The sequence below is a fragment of the Crocuta crocuta genome, unplaced genomic scaffold, assembly GCF_008692635.1.
Source record: "Crocuta crocuta isolate KB4526 unplaced genomic scaffold, BGI_CrCroc_1.0 scaffold299, whole genome shotgun sequence".
Classification (NCBI taxonomy): Eukaryota; Metazoa; Chordata; class Mammalia; order Carnivora; family Hyaenidae; genus Crocuta; species Crocuta crocuta.
The window spans coordinates 8,821,850-8,848,400 of record NW_027532747.1 but is presented as its reverse complement, the minus strand read 5'-3'; the positions used below and the strand labels follow the sequence as shown (position 1 = coordinate 8,848,400).

The 26,551-nt window shown below is 48.5% G+C and overlaps 1 protein-coding gene across 1 annotated transcript in view; it reads right to left on the bottom strand.

Moving 5' to 3' along the window:
- Positions 1 to 15,085: 15,085 nt before the first annotated feature.
- BTBD7 (BTB domain containing 7) overlaps positions 15,086 to 26,551 on the bottom strand; it is a 51,359-nt gene continuing 39,893 nt past the window's right edge. Inside the window, exons 7-10 of the mRNA XM_077780870.1 lie at positions 24,492 to 24,681; positions 20,914 to 21,092; positions 18,981 to 19,421; positions 15,086 to 17,006 (exon numbers count right to left, since the gene is read on the bottom strand). Of these exons, the coding sequence (XP_077636996.1) occupies positions 16,191 to 17,006; positions 18,981 to 19,421; positions 20,914 to 21,092; positions 24,492 to 24,681 (1,626 nt within the window). The 3' untranslated portion in view covers positions 15,086 to 16,190. The remainder of the gene's footprint in view (positions 17,007 to 18,980; positions 19,422 to 20,913; positions 21,093 to 24,491; positions 24,682 to 26,551) is intronic.

Here is a 26,551-nt window from a genome sequence, read left to right as displayed (position 1 = left end):
TNCGGTCGCCACAATGTCGTGCTCGTTTCACAGCCAGCACCCTCAACCCCGCTAAATGCAGCTCATTCCACAGACTGCCAGCCGCCGCCCGACTACCAGATAACCCCCAGTCATTCGCTTAGAAGTTTTCAGAAGTTTGGTTTGGTTTTGAGACAGTAAACTAGGTTTTGTTTGGTTTTTTTTTTCCTACCAATTTGTTCTTTAACTCCAGACCGTGTCTGCTCTGCCGGGAGCTGCTGATGTCTCCCGGGACCCTCTCAGGGGCAGGCCCTGGCGGGAGCACCCTTCCTGTCCTGGGGGCCCCTCTAGGTCCCTCCCCCCCCCCATAGTGGTGCCTTGGGTCAGCTTCCTCCGGCCCGGTCCGCCTCTTCTCCCACATCCGCTCTTTGGCAGGTGTGGTCGCGGCTTAGAGGGCGTCTCCGGACTCGCCTCCCCTGGGCCCCACCTCGGGTTGGAGTCAGGGCTGACGACTTTCTGGGCTGCACGTCTGTCATCTGTCATGGGCAGGGAGGTTGGCCGACTGCGGGACTGAGGAAGCCAACCTTTGTTACGATTTTTACTAATAAAGTGAAAACTTCATTCACAATTCCACTGGCACTAGCATATTAGAAGGTCAGTACTGTAGCGTCCCAGGGCTTCCCGGAGGAGCTTCGCCAGAATCCTAGTCCCTCTTCTGCTGCCTAGAAAACAGACCGGGTACTACCCTGTGGAATCGTAGTGGTTTACAGAGTCCTCTGGATTTCTCTACCTTATCAGGGATATTCATAAGCATATATTGAAAACGGACCTATTTTGATATTGTTCTGTTATGAAAATGTTATTAGAACCCCAATAAATTATTATTTTCCCCCTTAAATCTGTGCTGAAGGAAAAAAAACACTGGCCTAGCTTACCTGTAGCGCAGAGCGGGGAGGGCCCTGTCGTGGAAGAGCAGACTGTGCGTAAGAGGCTCCGAACAAGGCCCCCGGCCGCCCGACCGAGGAGCTCTATGTAAATAAACGTTCACGGCCACAGCTGGTTCTCTCTGACCAGGGGACCCGCTTTGAAGAACGTTGTGGAATGTTGTATTTAAGGGGGAGGCCTTTCAGTTGGTATGAAGTCTCTTCACAGCCCTCAGCCCGTGTGGAAAACACCTTTGTTAAATCCAGGCCTCAGTTGCTCTCCCTCTGGAGCAACACGGTGCCAGCAGGCGATACGCTTTGAGGTGTGTGACCCTAAGCATTGGAGGCTTTGGGGCCACGGGTGTACACGGATTTTTCTTTATGTGTCCAGCACTTGCACATACCAGTCCCTGGATGGGATGAACCCGGCCTGCGGATGTCAGGGCCTCAAAGGGTCCAACCCGTGGTTTTCCGCATCAAGCCTCCTAATCGCAGACCCGCACAAAGAGCGATACGTGGAGCTAGAAGGCCTTCCGGCCCGGGAGATGCTCGTGTGCCCTGAGCTGGCCTTGCAGAAAAGGGAGGTTGAAAGGCTCGGGGCACCTTTGAGATCGTTCACAGCCCCCAGCTTGGGCACCCTTTCCAAGCCTGAGGACCCCGGGCACCCTCTGCGAGCTGGCACCAGCCCGCCCGTCGTGACCCGAAAGCTTCTATCTCCTCAGACGTTTGCTTGAACGGCCAGGAAGTTCCTCGCTCCGCTGACAGGTCAGGATCAGGTCTCGGAGGCGACGCCTGACTGCAAGGCACGGTGACATGCGTCACCCAGGGCTGAAGGGCTCGCGGAGAAAGGTACTGCTCCTCCTTTTACATTAACCAGAAAACCTCTTTTTTGTTTTTTAATCTGTGTTCACAACCAGTTTTCTTATTGACCGTAACGGACCGTCTCTTCTCACATAGAGACTGATTTTGGCCAACACGCGGCAGTTGATACGGATGCATGTTTTATGCCGAACGAGAATATGATCTTAGTTGCTTTTAAGGAATTCTGGCATCGTACGTGCATTTTTGTAGACTTGTTACTGGACTTACAATTACATACTTCAATCAGGTTTCTGTAAAATTGAAATAAAACCAGTTCAGCAAAATAGTGGCCTTTCAGTTTGTTTCTAGTTCTATCTACGTGTGCACGGCCTCCCTCTGCAGCTTATAAGAAACACGGAGACGATGTAGTATCGCAGCTGCTCCTGCCCTGGGATCCTGCTCACGCAGAGGGACTGGCTAACTTCTCCCCTGCTGTTCTAGAAGATGTGGCCTGGTCTGAGGCCGGCCAGCAGAGCCCCTGCTACGGGGAGGTGCGAGGACCCGTGGCGGGGCCCCCGCTCCCTGGGGCCTGGGTTGTGGCCCGCGGCAGTGTGTTCAAGTCACACTGTGTGGGGAGAGAGGCCAGGAGCCCGCAGTGTGGGGAAGAGAGGAGGTCTGCCCAGAGGCCCATCTTTGGCCTCACCCCACTCTCGCTTCTGTGGAAATTACTCAGACTCGTGGTTGTCACCCATGGGGAGTTAAGCTCCGGTGAGCGAAGTGCTTCCTGTCTGTGGCCCCGGAACTGCCCACGTATCTGAAAGCTCGCGGTTATATTACCCCTGATGCCAGAAAGCCCCAGTTCTCCCAGCTCCCCTGAAGGAGCCCCGTGGAGCAGAAGGAAACTGAGAGCAATCCAAGTACTGCAGGGCCTTGGCGGTGACCTCGTTCAGCTCCCCAGTGAAGACGAGTGTGGTCTGGGGCACACGGGAAGGATGGGAACCCAGCCCCGTGCCCGGCAGCCAGTAACGCCGTCTCCCGGTCAGGTCACCTTGAAGGGGCCGCTGGACGCAAGCCTTGGTCTGAGGAGGCACCTAGCATTTGGCATGGGGCCAAAGCCAGATGTGCCTCACTTGCTTGATGGTCTGCTTACCATCAAGCAGGTNGAGGAGGCACCTAGCATTTGGCATGGGGCCAAAGCCAGATGTGCCTCACTTGCCCCCCTGAACCACCAGGCGCTTGATGGTCTGCTTACAGTCACTGGGCCCCTAGGTTAGAAGGGACCGGAGAAGTCACCCAGCGACGCTGGGTCAGGACAGGAGGTCCTCCCTCGTGGATGATCCTCACAGGTGACCTCTGCTGCTCGGCCACTTGGCTCCCTTGTCTCCATGCTGTTGGTGGCAGCGCCGCAATTTTCAGTTCGCTCTCTGCTCCCCCACTTCCCTGCCATGTGGTTTGAGGTTCATCGATGACAACGCTCCCAGCTGCCGGTATTGATCTGCTAAGCACTGGAGGGGTCAGCCTTTGGAGGGAGTTGACACTATGGAAGGCAAAGAGGAGAGAAAGATTCGGTGACTCAGGCATCGAGCCCCTGGATCAAGCCGTACCTGAAGCGTGTACAACGAGTAGACTTCCGTAGCAGAGAACTCTCCTGTGGTTCACCTGCAGTGCCAGCGTGCTCGCTGCCTCGGACGGTACTCATCCCCCGTTCTCCCAGGCCCTGGTGCATTTTCCCAAGCAAAAAGGCTGGTTGTGGCTTCTGGACTTTCCCACCAGCCTCCCATCAAATCCTTGGTCTTCTCCCAGTGATGCCTCTGGCTGCAACCAGGTTGTTTCTCTGGAGAAGCAACCAATAGGATATAGAAACATATCCTACTGGGTGTGTGTGTGTGTGTGTGTGTGTGTGTGTGTGGACACATTTACATACGCACGATCCATATTATCCGTATACGTCATGAGGATCAGGCTCACGTGATGAAGGAGGCTGAGAAGTCCTGCGATCTGCCGTCCGTCAGCTGCAGACTCCGGAAAGCTGGGGGTGCGGCTCCAGCCCAAGGCTGAAGACCCAAGACCCAGGGGGGAGCTGATGATGGACCAGCAGCTGAGAGCTGACGGGCTCTCCCAGTTCAGAAGATCAACGTTCCGGCTCGGACAGTCGGGCGGAGAGTACATTTTTCCTTTCTCTACCTCCTTCTACACGGTTCCTCAGGGGATCAGATGGTACCTGCCTGCTGTACCCAGCCCCTCCCGTCTAATGTAACCTCATCTGGAAGTGCCCTCACAGACACCCAGACATCTGGGCGCCTCCATAGCCGAGTCAGGTTGATGCTAAAATCCACCATCACAACAACCAACCCATTTTGCCTCATCCCCTCCCCCCCGCCCCCCACAAGCATGTTTGTGCAGTAAGGTCGGCCCCTGGGTGCCCGTGCCCTGGGATCAACAGTGGGGCCTGGGCTCTGCCTATTGTCACGTCCTCTCTTGCCCTGGGCACAGCTGTTCCTGACATAAGAGGCCCAGGCCCGCTGTGGGACACCGTGTGGGCGGGGGAGGGGGAGGGCAGGCGTCTCAGGCTCCAGCTCCCTGTGTGTGGGGAAGGGGTCTCAGCTCCCTCAGGGGAGCTCACCCCAGTTAGCAGGCCCGGAGCTTTACATCAAATGGCATCAACCGGAGAAACAAGGAGCCATTTAGGAATGAGAGCTGCACCTTCTCCGCAAGGTTTATTCACCAAAGCTGCAGAGTCAAAAGTCACTAATTTCATTCCGGAGGTTCCCTTCTCAGTCCATTTGCAGGTCAGCTGCTGCTGACTGAGGCTCTGGTGCTCCTGCCCGGCGCCCCTCCCCTCGGTGACCTGTCAGCGGTGGACGGGGACACCTGAGCGAGCCGCTGGCGCCGCTGCTCACTATTTCACGGTGGCCCGGCCTTTGCTCAGGCAGCCGATATATTCAGGAGTCTATTTGCTTAATGTCTGTTCTCCTCATTAAACCAGAAGTCCTGTGAGTCAGGGACTGTCTTTCCAGACCATTAATAAAGTGCTGGAGGCTGGCCCAACGCTTTGCCCTGTGGCCGGTGCTCTACCTCAACACACGCAGATGGGAGCTGGAAGCTTCTGGAAGCTTCTGTGAACATGATCTCACTTCACCCTCATAGTCACCCTAAGAATATTACTGTCCCTCCCCATTCAGAGATGTAGAAACTGAGGCTCCGAGAGGCTGAGGGTCCACGGCTGGTCCGGGTGCCCCCCTGCTCCTGCCTGGCCTCACTGGCCTCACCGCCCTGAGAGCCTTTGCCTCCATCACAGGATGCCACGTTTCGCCCTGGGCTAAGAGGGACAGCGACACTTTTCGTGGTTTTATTGACCTGGACTCACACGACACAATGGAACTGGCTTCTGGCATCTAAAGCACTCCGGGGAGGTTTCTCTAAATCTTCCAAGAACTGAGACAACAGCTCAGAGGCGCAGATGGAAGGTGACCCAGAAAGAGGGTGCGGAGACTTCACCCTCCGGGGGAGCCACACGGGAGAGGGGACAAGGGCAGCGGTGGCCCAGGGCCAACCACTGGCGGGCACACCGTCGGCACCGGTGGCCACTGAGTGGCCGGAAAGAAGAGGCACCGAGCTGTGGGCCCATAGTCGAGTCTGAGACGCTCACCGCCCCTGGCAGGGCCTTTCCTGGCGGCACCGAGCCCGGGGGGCCCTCGTTGGCGGTCCCCTCCCCCGCACCTCCGAGGGAAGCGTCCTCTCCAGGCGGTGAGGCGCAGGACGGGGGGCCACGATGATCCCGGGACAAGGGCAGTGGCGGGAACCGCAGCACGAGGCTGGGCAGACCTGCCCTCACGCCTCCCGGGCCTCCGTCTCCCCGTCTGCCAAGCGGGGGTCATGGTACCTCCTTGCCTCACCGGGCTGTGGCGAGAATCAGGGGCCCCGCACGGGTTAATGGTTGACGGTTAACCAAGTGGCGACCATCGTCATTACCGAGCGGCTGGTGGGCAGAGACGCGCCCACGGGAACTCCGCCAGAGCGAGGCAAGACCCCAGGTCTCTTGCTCCGTTATTTGATTCGGTGAGTTTTGTTTTGTTTTGTTTTTTAATAGAGGAAGTCGAGTCTGTGACGTCATCAGGGCGAAAGCATTTTGAAAATGAACATGTGTTGCACCAAGTGGTCCCTATCTTCACCGTTTGTCTCCCGCTCAGGGCCTGGCATGCAGGAGGCGCCCAATACGTGTTTCTGAGTGACTGAAGGAGCGCCGTCCAGAGCAATGTGGTGTCTACATAGTCCTTCCCTCTCAGGGTGGCAGTTTTTGTCACGTTGGCCGTTGAACCTCTGTGGCCCCACGACCCGAGCAACCTTGTCACTGTGTCCCGCGTGCGATCACGCCGACAGTGGCTGTGTCTCCCTGGCGGGGAAAGGGAGGGACTCCTGGAAGACAAGGCTGAAGCGCGGCTCAGTGCGCTGGAAGCGCTAGTCCACGAGGTGGCGCCACGGATAAGTGAGAGGCCGCTGCAGGGGCCTGGGTGGCTCCCCGTCTGTTAAGCATCTGACTTGTGCTCAGGTCATGATCTCACGGTGTGGGGGTTCGAGCCCCGCGTCGGGCTCTGTGCTGACAGCTCGGAGCCTGGAGCCTGCTTCAGATTCCGTGTCTCCCTCTCTCTCTGCCCCTCCCTTGCTTGCTCTCTCTCTTTCTTAAAGAGAAATAAACATTAAAAAAATTTTTTTTAAGTGGGAGGCCACTGGAGATCACCCTGTGGGAGTCTCGGGGACGTAGGATTCCAGGGTGTCCAAGGAAGGCTGCGGTGTCCACTAGGGACTTGGGGGTCTGTGGACATCGGGTCTCTACCTCACACTGTGGCCGGGGCCTAGGAGTGGACAAGAGCGAGGGAGGGACCAGGCGTTCTGTGCTGGCACCAGGCAGGTTTGAGAGGAACGGGGAGGTGCGGGGCTGGGTGGAGGCGCATGGGGAGGCATCGGAGAGGAGGTGTCATCAATGGGCCTGACGCCCAGGGGTCAGGGCAGGGGTGGAGCTGCGAGTCATCAGTAGGCTGAGTGAAGGAAGCCGTGGGACTGAACGAGCTCTTCTGCAGGGAGGGATGTGAAGAGTGAGGAGGGGGGATGTCAGGGAGCCCCAAGGTTGAAAAGATGAGCCGAGAAACAGGAAGCCAAGAGGCAGCCAGAGCGGTGGGACGGGACGCAGGAGTCACGGCACAGAAGCTAGGGGGTGTCGCGGGGCCACCGTTGCCGAGTCACGTGGGATGAAAGGCGTCTGTTGAGATCTAGACAAGCTCTAAGCCAACTGAGCCAAGAGACAAAGAAGGAAGAAAGGTGGGTTTCTCCCCCACCCCACCCCTTCATTCCTCATAACGCTGATTTGGGTAACGTGGCTTTCTCTGTGGGGCCATGGGCTCCTGGCCCTGAACTCTGGGGTCGGGCCAACATGGCAGGCACCCAGCTGCGGGCCAGACAAGCAGGGTCCCTATTGCTGGGCTGGCTTCCCCATTGACCAAGGACACTGGGGAGTTTCTGTCACCTGTGGGCAGCCGGCTCCCAACACAGAGGAAGGAAGGAAGAGGCCGGCCTGGGGGCAGAGCCTTGCCAGCCTGTTCCCTCATGTCAACTCCCAGCAGTCAAGAGCACTCCTGAGTGCCCGCCACACTTTATCACGTGAGGGTGGTTGGGGACCAGGCCAGCTGGGGTGGCTGGGAGGGAGGGGAGCACACAGCTGGAAGCGCAGGGGGGAGGGCAGCATGGGGAGGCAGGGCGTAGGCCTGAAAGGTCAGAGACACTAGGGTGACTAAGTGCTGTGTGAGGAGGCGACACCCGGGGCAGATGNGTCCGAGGCCAACGCTGAATGTCCATCCGAAGGCATCTGGCCCGCAAGGCCAAGGAGCAAGCCGCGAGCTGGAGGGGGGCCCTTTGGGAAGGTGGGGAGAGCGGGTGTGGGCTGGGGGCCACGTGACTGTCCTCAGTAGTCCCCCAGAGCTCGGTCCGGGCGCAGGACATGGACACGCCCATTGTTTATGGGTTGAGCTTGGCCCGGAGGATGGCCGACAGAGTGCGCAGGGGAGGGGGCAGACGCCTGCAGGGGGGGAGACGGGAGGTCAGAGGCCAGAGTTCCAGAGGAGGCACTAGAGGGGCATCGGGAGGACCTGGCCGGGGGAGATGGGGGCCTGAGAGCGGGAAGCGAGGTGAGCCCCTCTGGGGACAAGGCGCGTCACGGCGTGGGCAGCACGAATGGAAGAGCAGGGGGCTGGAGGCGGTGAGGACGTGGACGGAGAGGGCAGCAGCCAGGCTGAATCAGGGCCTGAAAGGAGAGCCGGGGGGGGTGGGGCATGACGAGCAGGGAAGCAGAGCAGGTCGATGGTGGGAGTTTTGAGGTATTACTGAGGGAGGCTGCCATGCACCACCCGTCCTGACCCCCAGTGCATGGAAAGTGCTGGAAGGAGCCCATGCTCGGGCGCAGGCTGCAGGGTGTCAGGAGAGCTGGGACCCCCCTGAGGTGGAAGAGGAGGAGGAAGGTGTTGCGGGGGTGGGACATCCCAGGCAGCGCTGGGCGATGGCCGGGGTCAGGGACTTCCATGGGAGCCGGAGGGTCCCGAGGGTAGGGGGGAAGCACTGAGCGGGGGGAGCCCCGGCGCGGTGGGAAGCGGGGGCGCTCTGGTCTCTCAGGGGTTTGGGCGCACCTGCTGGAATATGCAGAAATGGGAAGAGCAACCGCTTTTAGTTCAGGCACAGAGGGTGGGGAGGTATTTTTGGTACATCCCAGAGAAGACTCTGGATATGGAGGGTACTTACGTAGTAGCCGAATAGCGAGAGGGAGGAGGGTTCCAGGAGGAGTGAGCAAAGGGCAGCCGCCAGGCAGGTCGGGGGAGCTTCTTGCTCTGAGAAAGGGAACAAGACGGCTTGGGTTCAGGGTGCCGTGAGGATCACGAGGCAAAAGAACACAAGGTCCACCGTCAGAGCTCAACGAGCAAAGTGCTGTCACCCCATTTAAGGATGAGGCCCCTGAGGGTTAGCTGCTTGGCCCCAGGTCCCTGAGGCCTGGATGCGCCCTGTTCGGCGCCCCGGTGACCGTCCTCACTGAGCCCTTCCTCCCTCGGGTTTCCTGTCCTCGGCTTCCTCACTCCCCCGGAAGTCCGGCCGCCATCCAGCAGATTCCCCAAAGTTTAGAGACAAGTGAGTCTGGCCTGCAAATCTGAGGCTCTGCGAGGAGGTGAGGCTCCCACCCCGGGAAACCTCGGAGGAGGACCTCACCCTGGGGCTGAGGGAAAGCTCAGCCGGGCATCTGAGGAAAGGTGCATGGTCGGCCCCCCGGCGGATGTGGGGAGGTTTCAGAGACGGAAGAAAAAGGGGTCCAGGGGCCAGGAATATGCAGATGGAGGGACATGTCAGGGGGTCACTGAAGTGAAGCCCATGAAAAATTCCTATGTCATTATCAATGTCATGTGTAAAGCTGCCTTTGGAGCAGGGACAGTCCAAGGGTAACAGGTGATGGAGGGCAGAACCTTGTCCTTGACTTCCGTCCTTTCTGTCAAAGGGAACACCCTTCAAACCCAGACAAGCAGAGAGAACGTGACAGGGAGGATCTGGGGATCCTGAGGTTCACTTCCTGGGGGGCGGCATGCCACTGTCCCCATGGACATCTTTACGTCTATGTGAGTGTATTACAGACCTTTGTCTTGTTTTCCCACAAGTAGGAGCATCATGTGCGTTACTTTGTATTTTCACTTTTACTTTATTCTGAAGATCATTGTCCCCGCTTTCTAATTTTTCTTTTCTTTCTTTTTTTTTTTCTTTTTGAGACGGCTGGGGAGGGAGTCCCAAGCAGGCTCTGCACTGTCAGCATAGAGCCCGACGAAAGGCTTGAACTTCACGGAACTGAGATCAGGACCTGAGCCAAAGTCTTAACAGACTGAGCCACCCAGGCGCCTCATAGTCCCTGCTTTTAAAGCAGCCCTGGCCCTTGGAAGGCCACCCACGCTGGTTTCCTTCCTACCTGTAGGTGGCCTTAGCCAGCAGCTCCCTCTAGCTGAACTGTGAAGGTCAGAGTTCCTCCAAGTTGATTCCTGGGCCCTCTTTTCATCCTTTTCCCCACAATGTTTATTTTTGAGAGAGAACGCGTGTGCGTGAGTGGGGGAGGGGCAGAGAGAGGGGGAGACACAGAATCTAAAGCAGGTTCCAGGTTCTGAGCTGTCAGCACAGAGCCTGACACGGGGCTTGAACTTACCAACCATGAGATCATGAGCTGAGCTGAAGCTGGGTGCTTAACTGACTGAGCCACCCAGGCACCCCGGGCCCTCTTTTCATCTTAAACCTTCCCTTGTAGTCACTCATCTACTCCCGAGGCTTTCCACACCCCCACATATGTGGACAGCTCCCACCTAGCACCCCCAGCTTGGACCCTTTCCCCTGAGCACCCAGCTGGCACCAAATGGCCAAGTGCACACGACCGACATCAGACTCCCAACTTCTGCTGATCCCCCTCCTCCTGCCTCAGGTTCTGCATCTTCCTGGAAACCCTCCTCCCCAATCCCTCTCCTCCTTGCCCTGTGGCCTGGACCTTCCCTCACCCTCACTCTACAGCTCATTCCACACTGTCTTCCCCATCCCGGGACCAATTAGACCCCCAGCCTTAACCTCTGTAATAATCCAGTGTCTTATTCCTCGAGACCCAGAAATTGTTACAGGCACGACTGTCTTATTCATCACCGTCACCTCAGGACTCGGCAGTCTGGCAGTTAGAAGTCACTTACTGAACGAATAAATGTTTGCGGAGCAAAGGCACGCGCCACGCTCTTGCCTACCTCTACCCGCTGCACATTGTGCTCCCCTGCCCGGGCCGCTGTAATTCCTGGTGTGCCATACAATTCCATGGTTGAGAACTTGGACCCCAGAGCCACACTGTCTGGATTTGAGCCAACTTATTGGGTGTGTGACCTTGGACAAGTTACTTGATATCCTTGTGCTTTGGTTTTCTCATCTGTAATAAAATAGTACTACTGATAGCATGTAATCCACAGAGGATTAAAGGAAATAATCTCTAATTCACTGATTAAAGAAAAAAAAAATAAAGTGCCTCACACTGAATCTGGCTCCCCCTTCTCCTCCCATTCGTTCCTGGGCCACGTCCAGCCGGTCCGCCCCCCAGTCACCATCACCTCCTGCTGCTCTGTGCTGCTTTGTTTCTGGGACAAAAGTAATTTCCAGCAAGAGTCCAAAGCTCCTGAGAACTGGTGTCCTGTTGGCTCTGTCTGCTGCGGAGACTGGACCCGAGGATTCCGTGTCGGCGCACCGAGGAAAGGTGAGGAAAGGTGAGGCCGGATGTGGCGGGCTGCCTGCGCCCGCTGTCCCAGGACCCTCTGCAAGCACAGGCATTAAAGGTGACTTATTCGGTTTTCATTTGCAGATTTTTAAGAAGCTCACCTACCAAAAAGCCTTACGTCTTATCTTGAAAGGCCATGGTTAAACCTGAGACGGTCACAAGACACGAAAGCACGAGGGGGGAAAGGTTAGAATGAACTTATTAGTAAGATGATTAAAATAAAAAATACTGATCTTATAGCAATTGAGAAAATGGGAATTAGAAAACTTTCTATTCCACATATGGTTTTTCAGAAACCTAGACTAGATCATGACTCCACTACCCTTTCAAGCTGAAAATTATGAACGAGCCCTAGTTTGAAAGAGAGAACAGCACAGACGCTGGGACACCCGTGCGTCTCGGGAAGCATCTGCGTCCCTCACTGACCGAACACCGTGCCTGGCGCCCTCTGGGTGGGGAAGAAGGCAGGACTTCCTCTGGAGACCCTGTGAAAGTAACTTTGCTAAAATCTGTAAGCTGAAATCTCTCAGCAACGTCCCAGTGAAATAAAAGAATGAGGAGGACTCAGATGACAATGTGGTATTCCGTAATAGTTTTAAAAAGCCCGATGGACAGAAACCCTGGAAACAGAGGGGGCGGATCACGATTCCTCCCAATTCTGCCCTCAGAGCGGTACAATCGCCCCAAGTGGAGGACCGCACGCTCTAGCGCCGAGACAGACGATCCGAGCCAGCAGGTTCTATACAAGCCGTTTATTTGAAATGCCAACTATATGTAGGATAAAGTCAGTGCTACATGCTTATCAGTAACAGTAGAAAAATAGAACCAGTGGAAACCTTTGTACAACCGTGATGATACTCAAAAGAGAAATGTATCGTTTTACAATGCTTCACACAGACGAATTCAAGTTTGGAGGTACCTAAATAAAAATACTATATATTTCTTTAAAAAACACTATGTACAATTGAAGCGTAAACAAGTTTTACAAAGTACTGGTTATGCAGGTTGTAGAAAACACTTGCATAGGACATGAAATCAGTTTAAGAAAAATTTCTGAGCCTTTAGCATTGAAGGCACTTGACTTTATACCAGTAACAGCACAACCACAAGAAATGCAGTGTAGAAGATACCACCTCTCTGAAGTACAGATGTGGTACATAAACAGCAAGTGGAGTTCAGGAATCTTTATCTTTCAACCAGCCCATCTAAGAGCAGGATCCCTTATCACCTGCCCACGGAACCCCGATCCACAGTCACGGGTAGAACACAATGAAGCTTCCAGAGCTCGTCTCGTCTCTTAGAACCCACGTAAACACACAAACACGAGAGGTTATTTTCAAGACACACACTTGCAAGTCATCTTTCTAGAGAAACAGCCACAGCATTATAATATTCAGAATGTGGAAGATTGACACATGGTCTGAGGGTTTTCTAGAAGAAAAAAAACAAATCGAAAGACTTGCCAATAAAACAATTATATAACCGCTACTGCAATCTACGGGACAAAAAGACAACAGTTCATAAAACATTGTTCATACAACAGTGTTAATGGAAAATAGTCAAATACCTTTTAGTGTGTGACAGCAACTCTTTTAGTAAGGTTACGTGTAATGAGGTTTGAAAGTAAACCACTTAGTAGACAAAGTAAACCATTGCAGAACTGGGAATAGCACCCATCACTGCTGCTGTAATAGTAACTTTCAACCGAAAGTTGAAAGTCACCCAAATAATAATGAAAAAAAAAATCAAACATTTCCCTTTGAGCTCATTCCTAAGATAAAAGCATAAATGCCTTAGAACTGCAAAAACAAGCATCTTAGAAGTGTTTCATGAAACATGCTTCCCCCTGAAAGGCAGATTACACATTATGAAAATACCTGTTTTGCTGAGTAGTTACTGAGAAATGTTAACTCTTCCCCCCTCGAGAGACTGGTGCGGGCTGGGCTGGGAGCCCCTGCCGCCCCCACGCTGCCCCCTTTCACACTCCACGTCATCACCCGCATTCAAACGGACAAGGGCGGCCCACTGCCAGAATGCGACCAACCAACCAAAAGAAAATCCAATAAAGGATGGCAATCTTGCAATAACAAGAGTTGAGGACGCCAAACCAAGAATTAGGTAAAGTTGGACAGACTGTTCTACAAAAAGACTCAAATATAAAGAACTTGTTAAAAACCCTAAAGATCCAACTGGTTCTAAAAAATGCCAGGAGAGCTTAGGTCTAGGGACGAGTGTCTGGAGAAGGCTAAGGGGCATGGGACAAAGGCCGTGGTAAGCGGGAAAACTCGAACAGCTGCTTCTCAGGGATCATTTTTGCCTTTCATGCTGCTAGTTCTTTTCAAGTCACAGGTGACTTTGATTGTAAATTATCCATCAAAATCACAAAACTAAAACAATATAAGAAAAAGACCAACAGCGTCTTGAAGAAACATGGTTCTTCTCTTTCGGCTCCAGGGGCTAAAAGGTAGTTCTCTAAACTGCCACACGGCAGGCACTGAGGGTGGCGATTGTCTGATGGCCTGATTGTCCGCGGTCTCAGGAGATCTGCTATTCTGCAATTTGGTTCTCATGAAATTTCTAAACTGAGTGAAATGCCAGGTCCTGTGGCCCAAATTTTATGTTATACGTACGTTTTCTTTTTCCTAAGAGCCATCTTACTCAGACCTCACGTTTACTACAACAGCATTTTTAAAAGATTTCAACGCCAAGTTAGCATCACAAAACACTGAAGATGGGGTTCCAAAGCCAGAGGTAGCGGGCTCCAGGTGACAGCTACTCACCCTCCCTGGCCACCACACCTCACAAGGTACATCAGAAGTGCACTGATGCCCACCTGAGCACTCACAAGCCACACCTGCTTACCTTCCGCAAGTCACACCAGCCCACAATCCCACGGATTAGAGCGAGTTCCTCTCTACACACGGTTAAGTCAGAGCAGCTACTAAATTAGTAAAAGCAAACTTCATAAATTAAAGAGGGAACAGTGGCCATTTGTTTTTACATTTGGGGAATATGAAAGAATATTTGATAAACTTTCAGAAAAATGAACGTGTGACATCAAACAGCTCTTGCCTAACATTTTAAAAAATACAGGTCAGAGATGAGAAAGCTTTTTCCCACCCAAATTAGCTCTACTCACTTATTTGCAGTACCAGGGCGGTACAGTCTGAATTCAGAATAGAAATTTAAAACTATATCAAAATAATTCATGTCAATACATGTATAGAAATACACATTAAGGAATATGATGGGACTAACAGTTTTCGTTTCTGAAGAGACAGAATGAGATCGGCTTCAAGAGACACCATCATCTATTATAAAGAGTCAAACCTCCTAAAAATGGGAACAGAGTCCTATGTTTTTCTACCTCTAATAAAAAGGGGGCCTCAAAGGCGATGCTAGCCAACCTCCCAGGGGCTGAGCGCTCGCTCCGGGAGGCGTGGAGCTCAGCGCGCACCGCCACCAGCATCGAGGCGCATGCCGGTGGCGGCTAGCGAGGCGGGCAGCGCAGCGCGGGGCAGCGGTTTGCCGGTGGATGCGGATAGACTGACGTGTTCCTCATCTTTGAGACTACCTACTGTTAGGATTTTTTAAAATGTCAGATTATTCCTGAGTGTATATCCACAGGGTAAAGTAGGAAAGACTGTAAGAGAAACTACAGCTTCGGGAGAAATCAGAGTTTTCGACACCCAATAGAAACCTATTTACTTAAAAGTGCATGTAATTCATTTATATGGTAGCTTGTAAAGGCTCCCTAGCCCTGCATAGTTTTAGAGTGAGTGTGAGTGATTCATAGTTTTATATATATATACATACACAGAAAAGAGGCTCCCAGACATCCTTCATATGAGGGGATGCTCAGCAAGTCTCTTTTCTTCTAAGTGCTACGGCTGTGTGTGTATGTGTTTGTAAAAATACAAAGTGAATGCTCAAATAATGTTAAAGTGATTTAAAAACTCAAATACTAATATATTTACACTGGAGAGTAAGAAAACAAAAACAGTCCTTAGCTCACACATTGCCCTTCCAAGGGAGAGGATCTCAAAAGATCCCATGTGCTCAGTGGTTCAGTAAAATCCCAAANGGGGGGGGGGGGGGGGATAAAAAGGGTTTCTTTTTCTTTTTTTTGGTGACAAAGCATTATGCATCCTACAACAACTTTTTCAGGACACCAAAATTCAGACACTCTTTGAAAAACATTTAAAAGAAAACACAGGCTTACAAATACCCAATGACATCCGTTAAGACTGAAGCCCTTTTGTTTTTTTCCCAAAGAGAGCAAGACAACTGAAGGCAGCGAGCAGTCCTCGGCTGGAGTCGAAGCTCAGAACCGGAAATCCCGTAGCGCAAGCTGTAAGTCACGGTGCCATCCCCACCACCTTCGGGTCCCTGGAGCTCTGAAGTCTTTAGAACGTCATCTAGTGGCACCTAGTGGCACGCTGACCCCACTACCGGCCTCCGCAGGGGTTCTGACAGCGTCCGCACTGGGAACAACGCAAGAGCTACAGCCTGGGCACAAAAGGCTTTGCTCCTTTCTGTTCTTTATTGAACCAGAAAACTTCAGGATCCGGAATGGACTCCTGCTGGAGGAATGAAGACCAGCTCCCAAGACTTGTTAAGAAAGGATGATACTAGGTTTATGGAGATGGAGCAGGAAGATTTCTGAACTAAAACAATTACCAAAAAGAGAGGAGCATTTTGATGTGCTGTTCTTTGGAATTTCTATAATTAAAAAATAAACACCGAACTATTTCATAAGAAAATACATCTTAGTGTGCAATTCAATGCACGTGGAAACTGGTAGATGAAAGGTAAAATGCAAAAAAGTATGAAAATACAGTTCCTTTAAATGTGGCAATAAAGTTTAACATACTGATATAAAATCAACACAGATAAAATAAATGTACAAGTGCAAAAAAATCCCATTATTTGTAAAGAGAAAAAAAAAAGTGCCAGCTTGCTTGCTCTTAAAAATGCTTCCCCACATAATTGTTCAAACACAAAACAGACAGATGCAGCATTCAAAATAACCCTCTTAGCATGCCATGTCTAATAAACATGTATATACAAAAACGAGAATAAAATAATGTGAAACTGAGTGAGCTGGCATCAATAAACTGGTCTCTTAAGTTGTTGGGTTACATCATAAAATGGGATGTTTCACATCTCAGGCACAGACGACTTGGAGGTTGCTCTCAGAGGGCAGACTTTTTGTAGAGGAAGTCTGGCTTGCTTGGTGACCTCCTTCCCCTGCTTATTGAGTCTTCCCTTTCTAAATCGGAATTTCGCTGAGCTCCATGGCCCAGGGACTCGCTGTCAGCCAGTCTCCTGCTGGGTCTCTCTTCCGGAGCTTCAGAGCTGCATGCAGAATGTGAGGGTCTGTTGGGAGTCAGCCCAAAAGTCAAGTCAGTTTCTACTGCTGTCCGTCCCCTGACGTGGGCTGGGCCATTGCCAACACTTTCTGGGGCTGCCAAAGGAAAGTCTGACCGCTGGGGAGGCTGCTCAACGACATCAAGGTGTATCGGCTCATTCTTTTGTCTGTGTAGATGCGCATCAGGGGAAAGTGGATATTCTCTCCTAGCTTCTTCCTGCTTTTTAGGAGAGGTCTGGCTAGGTAGGTAGGCTGACTTTAAGCCACTTGGTGATGCCTTATTGTGGCTATACAAATCGGGACCAAAATATCCACCTTGCGAAGGGGAGGGGGTGCGTCTGCCAGGAGCAGGCGTAGAAGGTCTGCAAGCAGCATTTGAGAAGTCATAGAAATCCGGATATTCCTGCTGATTTTCTCGAGCATCCGCTTTTTGCTCTAGTGTGTGTTTCTTTCGAGATGTGTGTGTATGCCTCTGGGGAATACACGACAGATGCTGGGGAGGCCCTGGTCCTACTTCAGAAACTGATTGGCTTAATTCTGTGTCTACAGCCAGTTCTGGAAGCCTCCTGTCCTTGAGTGACAGTGTGGACACACCCATGGCGATGTCCGGCATTAGATCATTTAGCACAGGTTGTGTACACTGCAAACGGAGAGAAAGGAAAAGAGGGTTAAAAGAAAAAGGCCCAGGACTCCCTCTTTGTAAAAATGATGTTCACTGATTTTGCTTCCTCATTATAAAAGTAATACATGCTTATTTTTAAGAATGATAAAAATATAGGGGCGCCTGGGTGGCTTAGTCGGTTAAGCGTCCGACTTTCGCTTAGGTCATGATCTCGCGGTTCGTAGGTTCGAGCCCCGCGTCAGGCTCTGTGCTGACTGCCAGCTCGGAGCCTGGAGCCTGTTTCAGTCTGTGACTCCCTCTGTCTCTGACCCTCCCCTGCTCATGCTCTTTCTCTCTCCTAGAAATAAATAAAACATTTAAAAAAAAAAAAAAAAGACTGATAAAAATATAGAAAACCATAAAGGCCAAAAACAAAAACATTAACCTTCCTTGAGATAATCACCAGTAACATTTTGAGGTATTTCTCACTTTTTTTTCTCTGCACATATATTAATTTTCACAAAGTGCAGTACATATATAATTCTGTCTCTAAATTTTGAGATTACTATTCCACCATACTGATGAACCATGGCTTACTTAACAATTCTCTTGCTGCTGATATTAAGGTTGTTTCCTATTTCTCATTATCCTAATCAAGAGAGTAATGTGGGTCCCTGGCTGGGTTGGTGGAGCAGGTGGCTCTTGATCTTGGTTGGGGTTGTGAGTTTGAGCCCCACGTTGGGTGCAGAGACTATCTAAAAATAAAAACTTAAAAAAAGAGACTGTGATGAACACAAAAATAAATTACCTTTAAAAGGAATTTTATTTAAAATAAAAAGTAAGNTTATATGGAAACCAACTTGACAATAAACTATTTAAAAAAATAAATAAAATAAAAAGGGCACGTGGGTGGCTCTTAACTGTGGCTCGAACCATGATTTCATGGTTCATGGGATCAAGCCCCATGTCGGGCTCTGTGATCACAGTACAAAGCCTGCTTAAGATTCTCTCTCCCTCACTCTTTCTGCCCCTTCCTTGATGGCGTGCACGCATGCTTTCTATCCAAACAAATAAACTCAGAAATAAAATAAAATAGAAAGTAGAACTCTGTAAAACCGACAGCCAGGCCAACAGGATGGGAATTTGGCTTATCAAATACTATCAATCTCTGTTGTATCTTCTTTTCTTAGGAGGCTGGGAGGACAGGTAGCAGGGTATAAGATGAGGAAAGATCATAATTTGACCCAAGGTGTACATTAGTCCACAGATTCCAAAAGCTGCAGTCTAATAAAGATTCACTGAATTAATATGTGTATCTTTTGTTTTTCTACTGAAGGCCACTGATAATGTGTGACTGAGCAGGAGGATTTAAAACTCACTACTGTTTTTTTCAAAGGTATTATATAAACAGAAATTCAGCCTTTTACACAGTGCAAAACTGAGCAAGCTTCTCGCTGAATTTACTAGCTACTAACGTTAGCTACTGTGATTCCCAGTCAAGTGAATCCCCTGAGGGAAGCGCTTGCCAGAGGCCAACACAAGCATGAGGACCGACTACCTGCCCACTTTCTGGAAGGAGAGTCTTCTGCCATATTGCTCCTGGCAGTAAACACAGCGAGAAATCTCTTTCCCTTCCCACCCTGTCACAGCATTTGGTAGAAGAGTAGATTCTATAGAAGAGAAGCTAGGGCAGATTTTAGACACGGGTTTGAATGGAGCATCATGAAACTGAGAACATCCACTGGCAATGCCCAGAACGCCACCCCTTCCGAGTACCTACAATGAACACAACGACAGGGAAGATACCAACCACCCTCCCCCCACACCCTCTCTCCCTGTCTTCTCACTTGACTCTACCTCCTTCTCTCCATAGCCCTGGAGTCCATGCTTTCAGCTGGCTGGTAATACTTCTGGGCACTGCTGAGTCCCACTAGGGCTCTTGGGGTCAGGAAAACTGCCTCGAATATTCCATGAACATTTTATTTTCCCTAAATTAGTGAAGTGCTAACTTACCACTTGTTTCTCAGAAGCTACTGCTGCCGAGGTGGTGGCGGCGGCGGCCACGGGCTGTCTCCCCAGTCCTGTGGTGTTGGTGCAATCAGGTGCTGCTGCTTTAACACCTGGCAGGTAGACGGGAGGGGGGCCGGCTTTAGGGGCCGTTCTGGAGTGAAACAGTGAGTGGTTACAGGGATAAGAGAAGGAACGTGAAGGATGCTGGCTGGGAGGTCTTTGTTTCCAGCCTGCTTTGAGTTGGTTATGGATTGGGGTCGCTGGGGGGTGGTACGGAGGTGGCGGTGGGGGCAAGGGTGGATGGAAGGCCACAAAAGAGTCCAGATCTGTAAACATGGTTTCTGCTGTGGGGGTGCTGTTAACTCGACATCTCCCAGACTGTCTCATTGTCAAGAGTGGACTTTCATCCCCAAAACGTTCATCCGGAAAGAACTTGTGAGGATTCTGAAAGATTTAAACAAACAAGACATTTTTTAGCAAATTTCCTAGATGGAAATGTACAGGCTGAGAGCAGTAAGTGAGATCCTAAGAAAACCACATTCAGCAAGAGTGAAGGCACAACACAGTTCTCTAGGCCAGAAGCCCAAGAAAAATTCACCTTAATAACAGCACAAAAGAATAGAGTAGAACCTCTGCAGCCTAAGATACAGCTAACAAGGAGAGCCGCTTAACTAAATACTCCAGGCAAGCAGGTTGACAATCTCTTGCAAGATTATGTGATAATGCAAAAGCAGGAAATAAAACCTAATTCAAATGAGTCCTTGCTGATAAAATTAAATACCAAAGGAAGAAAAGGCATACAAGCGAGGATCTTCCTAGAACTTTCTAACAAAACATCTGCACTCTGTCTGAAATAAAAACTATAAAATACTAATCCTTACCTATTACATATGACTCAGTTTTATTAGTGTTTTGATAAACATTATGCAAGAATACTCAAACTATAAAACTTTTATACAATTTAAGATATCAAATTAAGATACAGTTTAGAATGGCAAAGGGGAAAGAAATGAATAAAAGAATATTTCAGGGCTGGAAACCACAGCAAAAAAAAAAAAAAAAAAAAATAATTCAAGAACCTACAAGAGGCCTGCTCCCCTGTCTAAGAACATCACACCATGTTCCCCTTTGAAGACAAAGCTAAACGAGTCTAGAGACTGTGGCAAAAAAATTCAATCACTCAACCAGACAAAATTAAATTTTATTTTAGGCTCTGATTTAGCGGCTGCAAGCAGACTACTTTACACATTCTTCCTTCACTGCAAAACCAATGCTACCGCTCCTGTACTTGGTAAGAAGTGAGTTTTTCCCCCCTGCTGGTTTAAAAAAAAAAAAGCACCTTCATTCCTTGATTCTCATCCTTATAGGATTTGCAACATCATGCAAAACATTTCTTATCCTACGGAAGAGGAGGAGAGAGGACTAAGAGGGGCATCTGGAAGATCTGTTAAGTCTGGTAGTAGGCTACAACCCGAAATCTAGAGACCCAACGAGGGACGGAGAGCGTGGAGGATCAGAATTTTCTACTTCCTTCTTCACCTTTCATTGGCATGTACACCATTAACTTTCAGCAGGCCTATTAGGTATCAAGAGACATAGCTGCTTACATATAGCACCTCTTATCTGCACAACATCCACTTTGCTGGTGAGGAAACTGATACCCGGGAGTGGTTAAGTGGTCAGCCCACGTTAACTAACTGGTAAGCAGCACAGCCAAGCTACAAGCTCAGCTCTCTCACCAGAGCTCACGTGCTCCATCTACTCCACACACCGCCTCTACCCAGGGGGGACTTCCAGGCTCTCCCAGATCTTTGAGGTAGTGAAAGGGCATGCACTAAGAAGCAGATGCATGCTGGGAGGGCTCCTGGGATGTCTGAAATACCATTCGCACGAGGATCAAGGCCCTCTATTTCACAGAGTCGAAGGCCATCCCCACCTGCAAGAGCTCTGCAGCGGCGTCTGCAAGACCAAACTCTCTTAGCACTCGAATTTGAATTTCATAGCTGACCGTGGCGCCTTCCCCACAGTTGAGCGCATAGGCTCTCTGCACCTGCTCGGTGTGCCGTAGTTCCTGCAGACGTCTAACCATGTCTTTCATAATGAGGAGACGAGGAACTGAAAAAAGAAAAACAGTCTGTAGGCAAAATATCTGAGCTGCACCAAAGGCCACCCACTGAGCACAAGAAAGAAAGCCTGTGTTGTTCTGCATTAGAATTTTCTTAGACATTTATTGATAGCATTTTCATTTCCTGGAAACATACTTTCATTTATATGCTTCTAATTATTTTTTACAGTTTAAAATTTCACTGTGCTCAAAATGCTGCTGACAATATGAAAACAGTTAGTGAACTGTCTTCTTAGTTCACAACCTAACTAAAATTTTACTTCATATATTCTCTTCTACATCTCAGGGTATTTCAGAAATCTTTTAAATGCATTCGTTCTTTTATTCAAATAATTTTTTGAGTCCTGGTTATATGCTAGATATTGGACTTGGGTACTGGGGTGCTCAGATTCAAAGATGTGATCTCTGTCCTTGAAGAGCTCTAGTTTTAGAGAAGTACACTAAGTAGAGCAGTAGAGCACAGGCCATAAACAGTCACAAAGGCAAACGTGCAAAGGAAGCTGACGAGATGTGGAGGAAGGGGCCACCCCAGCTGGAAGCAGGCAAGAGAGGCTTCCTGGAGGTGAGGAATCCTGAGTGGCGTCTTGAAGAATGAGAGAAAAACCAGGCCCGTAAAGAAAGTAGAGCGAAGCTTTGTGTCTCGAGCAGAAGGATCAGGTGTGTGTCAAACACACAGGTAACACATACAGGTGACAGCATGGCACAAGCAGCTGGCAGCACTAGCAGAACCCAGGGTTCATTGGTACAAGCAAGAGTAGTGTTAAGAGAGAAGGCGAGGGGCACCTGGGTGGCTCAGTCGGTTAAGCTTCCGACTTCAGCTCAGGCCATGATCTTGTGGTTCGTAGGTTCAAGCCCCGCATCGGGCTCTGTGCTTGACAGCTCAGAGCCTGGAGGCTGCTTCAGATTCTGGTCTCCCTCTCTCTCTGCCCCCCCTTCTCATGTTCTGTCTCTGTCTCTCAAAAATAAACAAACATTAAAAAAAAAAGAGAAGGTGAGAAAGATGGGTAGGAACAGATCACGAATGAGCCTGCATGTTACAATAAGGAATTTAAATTGTACCTTGTGAACAACAGGTAGTCCCTTGCGCAGGGGAAGGACAGGGTCAGGGCAGTGACAGAAAGCGTGATCCGTGAAAAGTGTAAAGTAGGGGTTGGCAGACTACAGTCTCTAGGCTGAATCAAGCCTGCTGCCTGTTTTGCAAATAAAGTTGTACTGGCATATACAACTACACCTGTTTGTTTACATATTGTCTGTGGCTGCTTTTGACAGCAGAGTTGAGCAGTTGTGATGGAGACTGCATGCCCACAAAGCCTAAAGTATCTACCAAGTGGCCTTTCCAGAAAATGTCTGGTTTGTCCTGGTGTAAAGGCCAGAATGGGAGTAAGGTTAGAGGAAGGAACACCAGTTAGGAACCTCGACTAAGGCTAGAACAGAGGGCTCGGGAATGGAGGATGGAGTCTTATATATCTAACAGACAAAATGACTAGAGTGGCCACTGGTTATTAGTTCTGGGGAAAGGGAGCTACCATTTACTGAGTGCTTACTTTGTGCCAGGCATACTCCTAAGCATCTTACTCGTGGTACTTCCTTGAATCTTCATAACAACACTAGAAAGGAGATATGATACATTTTGCAGATGAAGAAATTAATGCTCAGGGAAGTAAGTTATCTTATCCAGTCATATAAATAAATAAAGTGGCAGAGCCAGGATATGAGTCCACGAGTCTTCTCCAATAGGCTATATGGCATTCCTTAGAGTGTGGTGGGCAAGGAAGAGGGAAGTCAGGTAACACCGGAAGAGGACCGGGTCTTGTTAAACATGAAAGACCAGTCCTATTTTTCTGAATGTACTTAATTGTGAATGTCTTTGGGTTCTTTAGATTCAGTTCTAAGATTTAATTATGCTGTTATTTAATTGTTTAAATTTGAGCTGATAAAAACCGGGCTAATTACTGTAGCTTCAGTATCTGCATAAATCAGCTACAGAAACATTTCTCTTCATACTGTTGTCCAATGTATACTTTAAATAAATGACAGTCTGTATTTTATTAGTGGACAAATATGATAAAGCCAACAACTGATCAGACGCTAGTCCCAGAATAAAATGTGTTCAATTAAAAGTTCTGTTATCCTTTTATTTATCCTTAACGGAAATGACATTTATAAGCAGAAAATAAATAGGGCTATTTCTTTTTTTTTTTTTTTTTTTTAAGTTTATTTAGTTTTGAAGGAGAGAGAGAATGAACAGGGGAGGGGCAGAGAGAGAGGGAGACACAGAATTCAAAGCAGGCTCCAGGCTCGGAGCTGTCAGCACAGACTGTGATGCGGGACTCAAACCTACAAACCCTGAGATCATGACCTGAGCCGAAGTCAGATGCCCAACTGATGAGCTCCCCAGGCACCTGAATGGGGCTACTTCTAGTAACGCTATACAGTTTGCCAATGTTTTTGAATCTTGCGTTGGTAATTGGCAAGAGGTGTAAATCTCTGACCCCCAGATCACTGTGCATTTTCTTACCTTAAAAATGGACACTAGAGCCCTTTGGTTAAAGTCAACATCACCTGATGCTCAGAAATTTTTGTATATCCAAAAAAACAGTTATATCTCCATCTATGGTCAATTTCCTCAAAGTCATCACAGAAGCCTGCACTACCCAACACAACTCAGAGCAGATCCTGGGAAGCTGGATGGGTCTTTAGGAAACCAACAGTAATCACATTTGATGGAACATGTCTAGACTCGAAGAAACAAGTTTATAACTCAGAGTCTTCTGTGAGAAATGCTTTATGGTGATGAAAAATCTGAATTCCTTTGAACTAGTGGTTCTCAACAGGAGGCGATTTTGCCCCACAGGGCACATTTAGCAATATCTAGAAACATAAAAATGTTCCAAAGGGTTGTCACAAAGGGGTGTGTGTGTGTATGTGTGTCTGTGTGAGTGTGTGTGTGCGTGTGCATGCTGACATTTAGGGAGNTTAGCAATATCTAGAAACATAAAAATGTTCCAAAGGGTTGTCACAAAGGGGTGTGTGTGTGTATGTGTGTCTGTGTGAGTGTGTGTGTGCGTGTGCATGCTACTGACATTTAGGGACTCCAGGTCAGGGATTCTGCTGAGCACCCCACACTGCACAGGAGCCCCCTCAACAAAGCATATGTTAAGACAGCTAAGGTTGAGAAACTCTGGTGTAACCGGAAAACCTGTATACACCTGTTACTGGAAAATAAAATATGAAACAAAAAACTGAGCTTATGAAGTACTAATTGTATAATGAGAACAATGCATAACGGGCTTTGGAAAGTGAAGAGAATGAACACATATAAAAAGGCTACAAAATTGATCAGAGTATTCATTTAAATATAAAGGCCTGACGGAAGGCTAGTGTCTCACCTGGAATTTCATTGGCTACGACTGAAGGAGGGCTTGACTGGTGACTGCTGATCTGCTGGTGGCTCATCATGTGACAGCACTGTGGCACGGCAGTATTAACCATGTAAAGTGTGTCTGGCACATTGGACATCCTAACCATTCGCAAACGCACAAGATCTGTTTGCTCCACCATCATCTCGTCCAGCACTGACTGAAATAACAATTCGGCATGAAGAGAATCAGTCAACCATCTCTGTAAATAACAATTGCCTTTAGCATATAAAAAGCGAATTTATTGTTTTCAGTGTATGAAGCTTTAAAATAATGAAGGGGGAAATAACCCCTATCTCTCTAATTTTTTTGTTTGTTTGTTTGTTTGAGGTAGGCTCCATATCCAGTGTGGAGTCAACATGGGGCTTGAGCTTATGATCCTGAGATCAAGACCTGAGCTGAAATCAAAAATTGGACACTTGACTGACTGGGCCAGCCCCTTTACCTCTTTGTTTTTTTAAAAGCTCTTAAAAAAAAATTTTTTTTTGAAGTTTATTTTGAGAGACAGAGCAAGTGGGGAGGGGCAGAGAGAGGCAGAGAGAGAGAGAGAGAGAATCCCAAGCAGGCTCCACACTGTCAGCGCAGAGCCTAATGCAGGGCTTGAACTCACAAACCGTGAGATCATGGCCTGAGTGGAAACCAAGAGTTGGATGTTTAACTGACTGAGCCACCTAGATGCCCTAACTTCTTTAATTTTAAAAAATCTTTCTGTGGCATCTTTGAAATAATCATCTTCTGAAAAGTTTGCTTTTAATAAATTGAAGTATTTGAAATTCGAAGGAAGGTATAAAATTAAAATAATTTATACCTAAAGTTACTTTAAAGAAAACAAGGTATACTTGGGCTAAATATCAGATCCAACAAGAAATGTTCAAATTACAAAATACTGAAGATTGATTTTAAATTCAACAGACCTATATATAAACCCAATTGTTGTCAGTTTCAGATGAATCTCAACAAACTGCAGAGTGGCCAAAATGAAGTAATGTATAAACCTTTCCCACATTTACTGAGGGCAATTATCTACGAAGTGTGGGTACAGCCATCAGAGAACAGGGAAGTCCCAGGAGGACTATGTGATTAGCTCCCTGCTACCCCATTCTGAGACAGAGTGGAACACAAGGTAGTTTATTACAGACCTTTTATCACGAACTGCAACCTATGTAAAGGCCGCTGTTACCTGTGTGCTGTTAAGCACTGAACTTATTTCTGAAAGACCAGACCCAACCATTATGTTTTTTTCCCCTTTTTGACTATTTAAAGTGTCAACTACTCAATCAGAGGTAGATTATAGATCTAGTCAATACAATTAACCTCTCACAAATCCTTTCACATATCTTGAGCTAGGAATTCGGACAATCAAAAAGAGAAAGAATGTAAGATAACTTAACTCTATACCCAAACAATGCTTTGCCTCTTAATTTGTTTCCTAAAGCTTAACGGTGATTACTGACTTTCAAAGGGTGTCAGTACCTCAAAAGGCCACTCCAAAGTTCTCATGGCTAAATACAGCTAATAAAAATTACAGTATTCCATTTTCACATTACCATATTTTCTTGGAGTTCTTCATATTATAATACATAATTTACTTAGAAAGCCTGAAATCCTATCTTAGTTCTGTGTATTCTAAAACTAAAACTTAATTTCCAAAAGTCAGCCATTACAGAAACATCTTGCAAGAAACGGTGTCATTTCTTTAGTTTAAGAAAGACAAAACATGTGGAGTCTTTTCAGAACATCATTCCCATTTCTGGAAGATCACAAAATACAATCATTTCAGTAAAATTATTTTTTTTCCAAATTAACAATCTGTATCACAACTAAGATAAGAAAAATGTAAAATGCAATTTAATATGAACTAAGTTATAAAGACATGCTTGATAATTAAACATTTCAGAAAACTATTCTGGTGAGTAAACTAGAGTTTACTTTCACTTTCCCTATTATAGAACATTTAGGCCATCTCTAAATATTTTTACAAGGCCACAGTGAATACCTACGTGCTTATAAGCACAAACTATAGTTCGTAA